The sequence below is a fragment of the Marmota monax genome, unplaced genomic scaffold (genome assembly GCF_021218885.2).
Source record: "Marmota monax isolate L192 unplaced genomic scaffold, Marmota_monax_Labrador192_F-V1.1 WCK01_AAM20220418_F8-fsc00108, whole genome shotgun sequence".
NCBI lineage: Eukaryota > Metazoa > Chordata > Mammalia > Rodentia > Sciuridae > Marmota > Marmota monax.
Window position 1 is genome coordinate 3,448,214 of NW_026694593.1, and position 13,530 is coordinate 3,461,743.

The following is a 13,530-nucleotide window of genomic DNA, read 5'->3' on the forward strand; positions in this document are numbered from 1 at the left end:
AGAAAACAAAAAGCAAAAAACCAAAAACCAACAAACAAAAGAATCTTGATGCAAAATTAAGGGGTCATTTTCATTGTGGTGGACAAAAATGTCAATGAGAATATGTTTGCTGTCTTGTGCCCAACTGTCAGCAGTCTTTCTTTTGATTCTTCCTGAGCTATGTACTAGGTGCAAGATTAGGGGCTGTGGGTTGTCTGCTTCCTTCTTTTAATTGTGTTGCTCCCAGAGATGCTAGCTGGACTTCAAAGACATCTGCTTACCTTCTTGGTGGTAAGATGAAGTTTGGGAAGTATGTCAGCTCTGCTCCAGGGTGAAACGTACGTAGCTGGGCTGTGTGAGATGAGTACCTATAGATGGAGAGCTCTTGGGGGTGGGGCTTAGATCTAGTGAGGCCCCAGTGCTTTATAGGGCAGCTAGTTCTCTGAAGATATTAAATCCACTTACCTAGAGCCCTTTTGATGCCTAACTGTGCTGGGAGACTGTACCCCAGGGGTCTTCCCCAGGGATCCACCCCTAAGATGGAGGAGCCAGTCCCATGCGGCTTCTGCTACTCTGGATTCTGCCCTTTTAGGCCTCCTGGGGCCCATCCCTTAGGTGAAATCACACCTGCTCATTTAGCTTCCTGACCTACCGCAGCTGGTCCTGTGTCTTTCTCAGTGCCCTGGGTTCAGACTGAGCACGTATATACCCACACGTTCAGGCTCCCAACCTGCTGCAGCTAGTTCTGGGAGCCGTTGAACTCAAAGAGGGGAGGGAGCCAGAGTCCCCCTGAGCTCTCTGACTTGTTCCCCCCACCAAGTAACATACTCTCCATGCCCAATTTTCACTGGATTTTGTTAAGCTCAGACTGGTTCACGTGGTTGGTTTCTAGCTGGACCGTGTATCTGAGCCAGGCCTGTTTTCTTTGCTCTGAGTTCTTGGCTCCCATGTCTGCCGGCTGCTGCAGTGTTTGGCTAGCCATGGCTCCTGCTTGGCTCGACATGAACTACGGTCAAACACGGGCATCCATTGTGCACCATTTTGTTGTGTCCCACGGCCTCTGATCCACCTGGGGCAGGGTGCTCCTCCAGTCTCAGGATTTTCTGCACTGGGGCGTCTGTTGCGTTTCTCCACCTTTTCTGTCCTTGTGTATTAATGCCACTGCTCCTGCAAGCAGCTTGACTTCATTTTTGTCCCCTTTTCCTTTGCTTGGGTCACTGGGCTATGAGAAAGGAGGTTTCCCTCTTCCTCTGCCATCTTCCTTTGTCCCATCTCTGTTAGTTTTTTTTTTTTTTAATGAAAAAAATAATAGTAGGATTGAGGAAGGAAGAATGAAAATGGTTATTGCATAAATTTCATGTATTCTTTTTTTTTAAATTTTTTATTGTTGGCTGTTCAAAACATTACATAGTTCTTGATATATCATATTTCACACTTTGATTCAAGTGGGTTATGAACTCCCATTTTTACCCCATATACAGATTGCAGAATCACATCAGTTACACATCCATTGATTTACATATTGCCATACTAGTGTCTGTTGTGTTCTGCTGCCTTTCCTATCCTCTACTATCCCCCCCTCCCCTCCCCTCCCCTCCCCTCTTCTCTCTCTGCCCCCTCTACTGACATTCATTTGTTCCCATGGTATTATTTTTCCCTTTCCCCTCACTTCCTCTTGTATGTACTTTTGTATAACTCTGAGGGTCTCCTTCCATTTGTTAGTTTTTGATACATTTTTTTTTTCTTAGACATTCTGACCATTTTTGTGGTTGCATTATAAATGTAAATAATAGTGGGATTCATTCTGCCATTTTCACACTTGCACACAACATAATTGAATCCATCTCTTTTCCTTTACCTTCCTTTTGCTCCTCTCCCCCTCCCCTGATCTTTTTTTTCCTCCACTGGTCTCCCCCGTATTATTTTAACTAGCACATTATAATTATATATGGGAGGTTCACTGTGGCATGTTCACACATGGACATAACATACTATGATAGATTTGATCCCCTAGTACCCCCCTTACCCTCCTCTCCTCAATCCCCTTCCTCTACTCTATTGGTCTTCCATTTTTGTAAGTTCCCTTTTGTTAATTCCTTTTATTATTATTATTATTAATTTAGCTAATGCTCCAGAGATTGTAACCTATATCCTTGAGTTACTACAGTCTAATAAATATTAGTGCCTCTACTCCTGCTCAGAAACTCCCAGGAGCCCTAGTGTGCTGACAGCCTCGGGCTCTCGTCATGCATACCTCAGGCCTCACATCCTTACTAGCAAACTGGGGGAACATATCTACATGCTTCACATCCAGCTGCCCTTTGCTCTCTATTTCTTCCTCCTCTCTGGTGGGTTTCCCTCAGCTCTGCTTTAGGCCCATCCTGGAGGGGGACTGCTGTGAAGGGGAAGTTCATTTTTGGCTTCCACCCCTATGCTCAGCCAATCATCGTGTTTGGGCTTCTGTTCTCTGACAATTGCCTACAAGGAACGCCTTACTAGCCAAGGGGAGCTGTCTGTGATAGGAGTCTCGGGGGTCAATACTGACTGGGTGGTCCAAGCAGCGGCTCCCAGGAATGACTTAGTGCCTGAGGAGGGGTCCTGCTTATAATGAACTTTTGCTTTGAAGGGCCTGGGGCACTAAACCCGAAGAAACATCAGCATTTTCATGTCATGGAAAGCAGCCACCGTTTGGGAATGCATATGCTGCTGTGTGTCAATGTGACCCAGATTTAGGTAAATGATTCACAAATTTTGGATCATGTTTTGGGTGTGTTACGAGGAATCACTTCCTGCTGGGGAAAGTCCCTTGGTGTGTCCGAGAGTCCATGTTACAGTTGTGGACTTACTGGTGATCTTATTTACAGGTGTCTGTTCAAGCTGTTGAAGGTGGTAGCTTTATTCCTGAGCAGTTATGAAAATGCTGACTTCACATAAAGCTCTGTGCTTCCTTGCAAGGAAGGCTGTCGGGTACCTTGTTTCCTGAGTGGGAGCTTAGGTGACTCAGTGTTTCTGAGCCCTGCCCCGTGCTCAGTGGGAGAAAAGCCAGGGAGTGGGCGCGGGCTTCCTTCTTCATATGGTCCTGCTCACATTTCTTCTCCCTTTGGAAACTATATCCTAGGAAAGGTTTTGGTGATCTCACGAGATCAATTAAATTCAGTGTGGAGTGGAAATGAAAGGCTGGGAATAGATATTTTGAGTTGGTACTGGAGGAGAGAGTGGGCTGGTCCTCAGTGCTCTTCTCTGGTTAAAGAAAGGTGGCTAAGGAAGAGACGGAGGAAGCAGGAACTAGTGGGGCTGATGGCAGGGAAACTCGTGTCAGAAGCTGCTGGTTGGTCACTGCCTCGTGGGGTACCCTGGAGCTCTGTACCCATGGTGTTGTCTGCCTGGCCCCACCACTACCCTGTAGCACTGAAAGGCAGGTTCTGCCTCTTACAAAGCACATGTTCATCTCATTAAGTATTAAATTAATATATGAAACATTTCTCTTTATAAGTAGTAAAAATATTTAAATCACTAAAAAGAAAGGCTTCAAGTAATCATTCTATTGGAGAATAAGGATGGAGTAACCACTTGATCATTATTTAAATACCTGAATTAAAATAGCAAATATATTGGTGCTTACATTGACTGAGTAAAGCGGTTACTCAGAGACTAGATTTTTCAGATAGGACAGGAAGTCCTTATATAGGCGTCCTTCAGAAGTTGAAGGAGTAGGAAGAGTCATTTGGGGGTAATTCTGTGAGAAGGAGCAGTGTAAGGGTGTATTGGAGAGCTGTCAGGAGAACTTGGTCAGGTGCTGACCAGGGATTGGGTACTGGAGATGGGCAGCGCAGGAGACCTGGGGTCCTGGTGAATCTCAAGTAGCCACAGTGGTGCAGGCTTTATTAAGACTGCCAAACCCAGAGAATATTGGTGCTCTATTTGGAGGAAAACAGCCTGTAAAAATATGGTTCTGGTAAATTAAATGAGCATCAACTAAGGAATTACTTAAAATAGATTTTTAAAAATAATTTCTTAAAGAGCAGGGGAAAATCGCCCCTTTTGTTGACTTGAAATGATTGTTGTAAAAATTTCTACTTGAGGGAAAGGCCATTAAATAAGAATACTTAATTGAAAGCATTAGCAAAGCTCTAGAGGCAAATTTTAGTAAAAGATTAATCACTTGACTATTAATCATTGCTCAAATTTTGTGGCCAGGACTGTGACAGGGTGCTGACCCTACTTGTTCACATTTTGTAAATTTGGTCCCACATAGTTTTGGTATTTGTCTGCCTTCTATACTACCTCCAAGGAAAGAGATCAGAATTTTGTTGTTCAGTGTGTACTAATGTTTTATCTTAGGACAGGAAAGTGTGTGTGTTTATGTTTAAATAAATATTCACATATTAAATGTTAATCTTTTTCTCTCTAAATGTTTTCAGCTTTATATTCTATTTGCCATGCAGATTTGAACAGGACAGACTCTATGCAAATTATAAGAAATAAAAAACTTGTAATAACTCGTCCTTCTGGGCAATATCATATTATAGTGTGTGTGTGTGTGTGTGTGTTTGTGTGTGTGTGTGTATGCATGCACATATATGCATACACATGTTTTTTTTTTTTTTTTAAAAACTTGTTGGTTTAGATATTTTGGTCCCTGAGCAGACTTGTGTTACATTTTTGAGTCTCTGTTGTTAAAAATTGTGAATTAAAATAATTATTTTTTTTTAAATAAGGCAAGAGGGAGTGGGATGAATATGCCTTTGAAGATTTCATTTGTTTATTCCTGTGGGGAATACCAAGAAAATGTGTATTTGGCTATTGTTAAATATGATATATGCCATAGAGGGGTGTGTGTGTGTGTGTGTGTGTCTTTTGTAAGAGGAGAATAAACGGTAAGGAATTATTGATCTAAAAACTATGGTCTTGGTAATCGGTGTTGGAGTCATTTGTCTCCAATTTTATGTAACAAATGTCTAAGGAGAATGTTCCCAGTGTCACAGACGCATTAGTGATCATTAGAAAGAGCACTGAGGCTAAGGGAAGTGGATGTCTAGGTGGGGCCAGGTGTCCAGTAGGTCAGGGAACATGGCCAGGATGGGGACAGGGTGCTTACCTCATTCATTCAAGCATCACCTCGGTTTCCAACTGGAGAACTCCCAATCCTCCAACTGGGACAAGGCCTTGGGAATGCCAGGTGACACAGGGATTCAGGCAAGTGTCTGGCTGAGCACATCCCCAGGGGAAAGGGTCAAGGCAGGACACTTCCAGGAACCAGGGGGTGTCAAGTCTCTTAGTTCCAGGCGGGTTACACTGGGGTTGCCCACTGTTTCAAAAGCCGAGGTGTGGACCGTCCTACCCCAGTTGGGTTCTCGGCAGGCAGTGCTGGACCACCTCCATTCCACATTGGCTTGAGAGAACTCGTAGAGTCTGGTGGGATGAGAGGAGGTGTTACACCTTGCTTTAGGAAAGTGTTTGATTTAATTTATAAGGTCCAAATTGTGTAGATCTGCTTCATGTTATTTAGTCAATGGAAGCAACATGTGGTGGTGGTAGGTTATTTGCTTTTTTTTTTTTTTTTTTTGAGAACTGTATTGAAATTCAAGAGAAAATAAAATGGGAAATGAAAAAGTAATGAAGTAATCACTTAAAACGTTTGTAGAGATGTGACTTGGAAAACATGTTGGCACGGTTCCTGCCCTCCAAGGAGACACGTGGAGCCGACATAGTCTTTCTTGGGACAAGTTCTCTGACATGAGTAGACACTTTTCTTGCATAAACCCAATGGCAGCACTTTAAAAACACAAAAACAAAACAAAAACTGGTTGCATCAGCGGCAGGAGAAGAGGCAACTTTCCCAAACAATAAGATGATTGTAGAGGGACACTCCTTCAAGAGAGACGCCAACACTCAACTACTGAGCTCTGTGTAATCATCCCCCCCCCTTTTTTTTTTTCAAGTATCTGCTTTGATTTCTTAACACTTTCTTCATGACCCCGTGGATTCCACACCTTTCCCTGAGACACTGTAGCCCTGGAAGCTACCTCCTGCACTACCATCTGGAACCAGGGCCCTTCAAACAGCCCGATTGTGCTGCACCAGTGTGAACAGTGTCAGCAAAGTCCCCTCTGTGCAGCAACCCCCACGCTGCCAGAAGAGCCCCCCAAGAGCTCAGCCAAGCCCTGGAAACTTTCACAACATGAAACACAAATGTTTCTCCCCAGCCCAGGGGTTCCGCATCTTACTAGCATGCTTTTATTTATCTATTTTTTGGTGCCCTAACTAATCTTTACCCTTACCCTGCCTGGAATGCCATGTGACAGAAAAGTGGCTGCTCTTCAGAAATGGTTAAACTGCTCCTCTCTAAACAAGAACCACCCTGATTCCAAGTCTCCTAAGGCTGAAGATAGAGGAACAAAGACAGCCCTCTTATGTGCCCTTTGTTTATGACAGGTGAGGATTTCTATCCCCTGGGCACTGAACCAACCTTCTCTCTGTTATAAATAAAGAACCTGCTTTATGGTTGAATGCAAATTCAGTTTCTCTCTTCATTTTATTCCCATTAAATAAAAACTCTGCAATTATTTTGGCAACTGTAGCTGATCAGCGTTTTTCTTGTGTGGTTGTGGGGTGTGTGTGTGTGTGTGTGTGTGTGTGTGTGTGTGTGTGTGTCTTTTTCCCCATTTCTCGGGATTTTAGGTTCTTAAATGTTTCATGCATCTTGCTTAAATTGGATCTATATAATGGTTTAAAACAACCTTTTCTCATTGCTTCAAATCCATACACTACTGATTACATCCTGTGACCCTGGGCCAGTTTCTTTATCCTTCTGAATTTCAGTTTCTCCCACTTCAAAGTCAGGACTATAATCCCTACATCACAGACTTATTCCTTAAATGTGCACATTATAATTAGCTCCTTAGGTGCCTTCCGCTTAATGTTATTTTTCTGTTGCAATCATAGCTGTTGCTAACATTTTTTGCTGTAGAGAGAATGTTAATTTAAAAAAGCCAAATATAAAAAGTAGGGAAGATTCTTAGACTTGGTTGCCTTTCTCATCTTGTTTTCTTTCCCTTCTATTTTTTTCCCAGGTTGGGGGATCAGACCCAGTTTCTCATGCCTGCTAGGCAAGTACTCTGCCAACTCAGTTTTCACCTCTACTTTAAGACTTATAGGGGTTTAGTGTGGGATCTTGCTCTGAGTCATGGCAGATATGAAAACAAGGGAGAAGAGGATTTAATGGGGGTCAGTGGATGCAGCTGAACCATTTATTTCTCCCCTAAATGAACTTCAGTTCTGAATTGTACAGACATTAATCCTTGGCTCAAGATATTCTGTAACTGCCGGTCCATACAAGGCTGAGCCGTATTATTTTTAAAATAATATTTTGAATTTTATGACCACTGAGAACTAGAATTGACAAATTGGGTCTACCTAAGTAGCAGCAGCTTATCCAATCTCCTACTCTTATCTTCCTGAAATTTGTGTTTATCATAGGTTTTCATTTCCTTGTTTTAACTTTATTTTAATTGTTCAAAAACTATGGGAAACAAAGATTTTAATTACATGTAGCTTTCTGGGACATGCTTTTTTCATTGATACTATTTTGCAAAGATCTGTTCATATTATTGCCTGTAACTGTACTGTAGTTTATCTTTTTTTAATCGTAAATTATTTCTATCACATGACTATAGCACATTATACTCTTCTCAACAGAATTTAAGTTGCTTCTGGTTTGTCTCTTACAATCATGATGACATGAAATATTTCCAAATAGGCAAATATTTTTTTCCTATAAATATACTGAGGAGTCAAATTTTGAGTTATAATTAATATTAATGTGTTTGCTAAATTTATGAGTCATTATTTCTCTCCCAAGTGGCTAAACTATTTCACACTCCATGAGTAATCCAAAAATATCCCACTAATGCATTCTTTTAAATATTTGACATGACTGAATTTAACTTTTTTATATTTATTTAATTGGTAAAAATAAATCTCATCATGCTCTTGATTCATATTGTATAAATTATTTTGTTTGAGTATCACATTATATACTAGCCATTTGTTTATCTGTGAAAAAATTCTTATGCCTTTTACTTAAAATTTTTTCACAATGTTTTTCTTATTGAGTAGGAGTTTATCAGCAGAAAAGCTACTCATTGAAATTAATTTGGGGGCCTAACATGTTCTCCTGATGAGACATTTGAAACTACTTTTTTCAATTTCTGTAACATAGAAACAATATTTCTATTGCTTCTAGAGGATAGTTTTTGTAATAAATTTTAATATTCTGAGCAAGTATACTAATCTCTCCATAAGTAAAAGCCATTAATGGAAAATTCTTAATGTTCTAATCCCTTTTGTATTAAGTTTTTAAAATCTTTTTTCATCATGGAAAAATAACACAATTTTTCATTTAAAAATCATTTTTAAAACACACAATCCAGTAGCATTAAGTGCACGCATTTGCAGTGCCATGTAGCAATCACGGCTGTCCATTTCTGGAACCTTTTCCTATCACCCCAGACAGAAACTCTGCCTGTTAAATGGTAACTTCCCATTCCTCCTCCTCCTCCAGCCATTGGTAACCCCTGCATGGCATCCTGTTTCTATTACTATTCATTTTAATTGTTCAAAAACCCCAGGTATCTCATGTAAATGGAATCATACAAACTTTTTGTATCTGACTGTTCACTGGGCATAATGTTTTTGAGATTCCTCCGTGTTGTGGCATGCATCAGAACTTCCTCTTGAGGACTGAATGACGTCCCATTATACCATACATCTTTATGGGGTAGGTCCCATGTGATGTTTCAATATGCACGTACCTTGTGTGGCGTTGAAATCAGGGTAAACATATCTGTAACTTGGAGTCTCCTTTCTTCATGGTGAAAATATTCAGAATGTTTTCTTCTAGCTTTTTTGAAATGTACAACACATCATTGTTATTCTACTCCACCCTTGTTTCTCCTGTAATTTATTTCTCCTGTCACTTAGTCTCCAGAGACCAATCTTTCCCCCATCTCTTCCACCTGCCTGCTCTCCCCAGCCTCTGGTAAACCACTCTACCATTGACTTCTATGAGATCAACTTTTTAGATTCCAAATATGAGTGAAATCATGTAGTATTGTCCTTTAGGCCTATCCATATTGTCACAAGTGATAGGACTTTATCTTTTTTAGTGGCCAAATGGTATTCCATTGTGCATATATATCACATTTACTGGAACCAGTCATCAGGTGGAAACTATTTTGAAAAGCAAAATAGAAAACAGAATTCATCTGTTGTTATACCAGCCAGATATAATAACTTAACTAATTGTTACATTATTTCACATCTTTTTAATGAGTATGTTAGTCAAAATGCCATCATGCTTGTGTTTTTATTATAATTTGAATATTTTTGATATTCATCTAAAACATTCTTTAATGGTCTTAAGATTTTCACCATATATAGGTCCTATAATTTTTCTGTTTTAGCAAGATTATAAAAGAACGATGGTGAGTGAGTCCTACATTGAGGAATAAAAGCAAAAGCAGTAATCAAGGGATCTTGCATTATCATTTATCTGAACATGACAAGAATATTTTGCCATAATTCCTATTTACTAATATTTTTTTTCTTTCACATTTTATTGTTGAATCTTGATTTTCAGGGAATGTTTTCTTTAATCATATAGTAGTAAAACGTGAGATAAAGTAAGTCAAGAATTAGAAAAACAATTTAAAATTTTGTTCTTTCCTGTTATAGTAATGGTTTATAGTAAAAACCCTTAGAAAATTAGCCAGTATTAGGACTGAATTCAGGGCTATTGAATTTTGAATATCATAAAGCTAAGTTCATTGGTGATGCAGACAGGTAAGACACATTGTGTGTGTGTGTGTGTGTGTGTGTGTGTGTGAGTGAAGTGTGCTATGCTTCATGTCTCAGGTCTGCCATGATTTGGGTGCCTATCCTCTCAGGATTAGCAGTTTTTTGGAGTGGGATGTATTCGGAGGAAGAGTCTCGCGCTGTAACCCGCACTGGGTCATCTGACACTGTTGTCCCACTGAGTCAGCTAAGGCTCACATTTTGAATGGCAGAAGCTGGACATTTTCAGATTTATGTTTGAGCTGTGATGTGAAGTGTGGGAGTGCATGACCTGTTGAGTAGAGTCCCTTACTGTATCCTTTCTCCATTGGGCAAGTGTGAGGGTCCACAAGAGCCATCAGTGATGCCCTGGCTCAAGGTGCTGAAGCAATGGCTCTGTCTGAGGTGTCATGGCCATGTCTTTGAGGTGTCAAAGCATGTGATCACCACAAGCTCTTCCTTCCTGTCAGAAGCAGCCACGGTTCTGGGAACCTAACTAACCTGCTGACCTGAGAGGACGAGATTCCAGGTTGATTAATGCTCCTGTACTTTCTGGAGCTCAGCTGGTGACTGTTTCAAAGTTGAGTTTTTCCTGTTCCTCATTCTTCTGTTCTTTCTCCAATTAGAAAACAGCATTCTTGGAAAGTTTCCTGAGTATTTGGCCAACACAAGGAAACTCTAGCAACAACACTTTAAATGTTAATATGTAATATTTAGTTGGCCTTACAATTGCAGGAAGAATTAAAAGAAAGATTAAAGGACTAGTCCCTAAATGCATTGGTAACACGCCTTAAGTGAACAGAATACACCAAACTGGACAGAAAAGAGGGAAACACTGGGTAGTGACAGGATTATGTAGCAGGTGGAGGGAGCTGGAGAACTTACGGAGAAGACGGTGTGTAAACAAATCTATTATCTTTCAACGACTTAAAACCTGTTTGGAAAAAAAAAAATGCCGGGGTGGGGGGGAGGGAACCATTTGAAAAGAAAGAGAAAACCGACATGTAGGGGTCCTATTGTCAGATTTCAGACTTTCTTCTCTCCAAACTTACTCAATTACATGATGTTGTGGTTCTCACATCTTGTTCTATTCTGTAGTGAACGTCGAGGGGGCCACACAGGTGTGGCTCAGTAAGTAAATTCTGAATGAAGGCTTGTGGTTTTTGTTCACTTGCTTCCATTTCCTTAATGTGGTGACGAAGAATACATTTTTAGAAATAGAAGTGCTCCAGGACACACCTTTGAAGGGAGAAAAATACTGAGGAGTCTGGATCCACTCTGAAATCAAACTCTCTTGGGAGAGAAGAGCTTTTTTTTGAGTGGAAGATAGCTTTAAAGAGGCCAAGATGTTTTGAAATCTGGGGTTCTACCCATTGAAAGAAAAAGGTTTAGGCTTGAACGGGATCAAGAGATGGTCCGGTGCAGTCATGATCCTAATTGAGAGGCAGCTGTTATTTCAGAGAGAAAAACTCAAACCCAGGGAGGAGAGGTGATGTGCCCATGGTTGTCACCATGACTTGTTATGGCTTGTCAAGGAGATAATGGGACTAGCCTGCAGGTCATTTTCAGTTCTTCCGTTTAGCACATGAGCAAATTGTATGAAGAAAGTGGAGCTGGAAAAGGCTGCGACATTTTGACCAGCTAATGTGGAGCAAATATGTCAGGTAGCTTGAAGCTTTGGGGGAGGCTAACGACAGGAAGGGATTATTGACTTCATTCAAGAAAGAGGAACTTTGCTCCTCAGTCAGAATCCTCCAATCCTCCCACTTCTTCCACCAGTCCCTGAAACTCAGCTAAGGCAGGGCCTCTGTATCAGGAGCACTGAACTCAATGAGGAAATCCTGGGTCAGAGTTTTTCCCGCTTGTTTTCAGAGCCCCTGCCAAGCCAGTTACAGGTGGATTTGCATTTTGGTTAGGAAATTGTTGGGCCAGCCCAGTTTTAGGCAGTTCAACTTCCCCCTGGGTGGAGCCCAAGCTTTATAAAAAGGTCCTCTGATGGATGGATAGGATACTCCTGGTACTTGAGTCTTGATCCACTTTGGAGAACCTGGTGAGTCCATCCGACTTTTCTTGAGTTTATCTGACTTTTCTCTCTCTTTTTGTCTTATCAAGTGTTGAATTGAATCTGGAGACGGTGAGTTTGGTGGGTCCAAATTATAATCGTGGGACAGATGTTATTTAATGAAATTTACCCCTGGAGCATAATGATTTACTGTATTGATGTGTTTTTGTCTTGTAGATAGTTTGATATTCATAGAGAAAAAAAAACACGATGATAGGAAAGATTTGTTTTGAAGAAAAGGACAGAATGAAGCATTTTTCTCTTTTTCATATCTTTAGTGTCCCTTTTAAAGGTCTATTCAGATGTGAGACCCTTGAATTCTTCCACAACGGCCCTGTACTCTGTATCCTAGCCGGCCTACTGGGACTTTATATGAGATAATGATAGGGATTGCTTGTGACTGCCTTTCTTAAAGATTTTATTTTCATGCAAATGACATTATTTAATTCTTTAAAACAGATATTTTCTTAGTAAAAATTGCATGAGATAAAAGGAGGTTTCCCCAAGTCTGAAACAGATTACTAAAACAGAAGGGAGAAGTCACAAAGTCATACACGGGGAGAGAAAAATAATGTCCCCAATGTTACATAACCATTGCCTTGTTTCTCCGTAGGAATCTCTTTTTGTGAACACTGTCATCTCTTTTTTTTTTTTTTTTTTTTTTTCAGATTCTGAGACTCTAGAAGGATGTCTTATCAACAGCATCAGTGCAAGCAGCCCTGCCAGCCACCCCCAGTGTGCCCACCTCCAAAGTGCCCTGAGCCATGCCCACCCCCAAAGTGCCCTGAGCCATGTCCACCCCCCAAGTGCCCTGAGCCATGCCCACCCCCCAAGTGTCCGGAGCCATGTCCACCTAGACAGTATCAGCAAAAATGCCCTCCTGTACAGCCTCCTCCGCCCTGCCAGCAGAAGTGCCCACCCAAGAGCAAGTAACAGCTTCAAGATTCATTGAGATCATGACAAGACGAGGAAAGTTGGCTGCTCTAATTCCACAGCAACATCTTCCTCTCCAAAGCTTATCAAGCATACAGAACCTTCTTCTCTGTCCTTTAGCCTATAGTCTGCCTGTGATCACTGCTGACAGTGAGGAGCATCCTGTTAGACTGTTATGTCCCAACATTAACTGAGAGACGACAGTGCCCGGCTGTGCCAGCATCCAGCCCTGCAGAAGGAAGAGCAGCCGTGCTCCCGCTCGGTGCCATCAGAGGGTGTCTTCCCTGTCTGTCACCTGGGCAGGAATTTCTACCATGTGGGCAACTGTAACTCTTCTTCCACTTTCTGAATAAAGCAACTTTATTTTTGGTGACAGGATAAGTGTTCTCTTTCTTTTTAAAGATGATTTCCATATTCAAACTCATGTCATTATCTTTAATTCCTGCTTGACTGTTTTGAGGGACAAATTATTTAACTCTTGAGAATTTCAATCTCTTTACTGTACAGTGGGGAAATGGGTGTTAATATCATGAACTAGTCTTTGGCATGAAATTGAATTTGTGCACGTCGCTTGGTTGGGACAATGCCCGACACCCAATTAGAACTCAATAAGTGGGAGTTTATTAGCAGCAGCTAATCATCACTATTTATCTTACCACCACCACCACCATATTTGCTGAAGCAAGAAAGTGACTTCCACAGAAGTAGAAAATAAGTTGTAA

General features: G+C 41.0%; 1 protein-coding gene across 1 annotated transcript; it reads left to right on the forward strand.

The window, feature by feature from the left end:
* The first annotated feature begins 11,831 nt into the window (after positions 1-11,831).
* Positions 11,832-13,157, forward strand: LOC124077322 (small proline-rich protein 2I). Its single transcript, XM_046421576.2, has 2 exons — positions 11,832-11,863; positions 12,544-13,157. Exon 2 carries the CDS (start codon positions 12,563-12,565, stop codon positions 12,806-12,808), a length of 246 nt encoding a protein of 81 aa, XP_046277532.1. The 5' UTR covers positions 11,832-11,863; positions 12,544-12,562; the 3' UTR covers positions 12,809-13,157.
* Positions 13,158-13,530: the final 373 nt, after the last annotated feature.

Bases quoted from the DNA above. Each gene is read 5' to 3' on its own strand.
- LOC124077322 (XM_046421576.2), top strand. From the start codon at position 12,563: ATGTCTTATCAACAGCATCAGTGCAAGCAGCCCTGCCAGCCACCCCCA.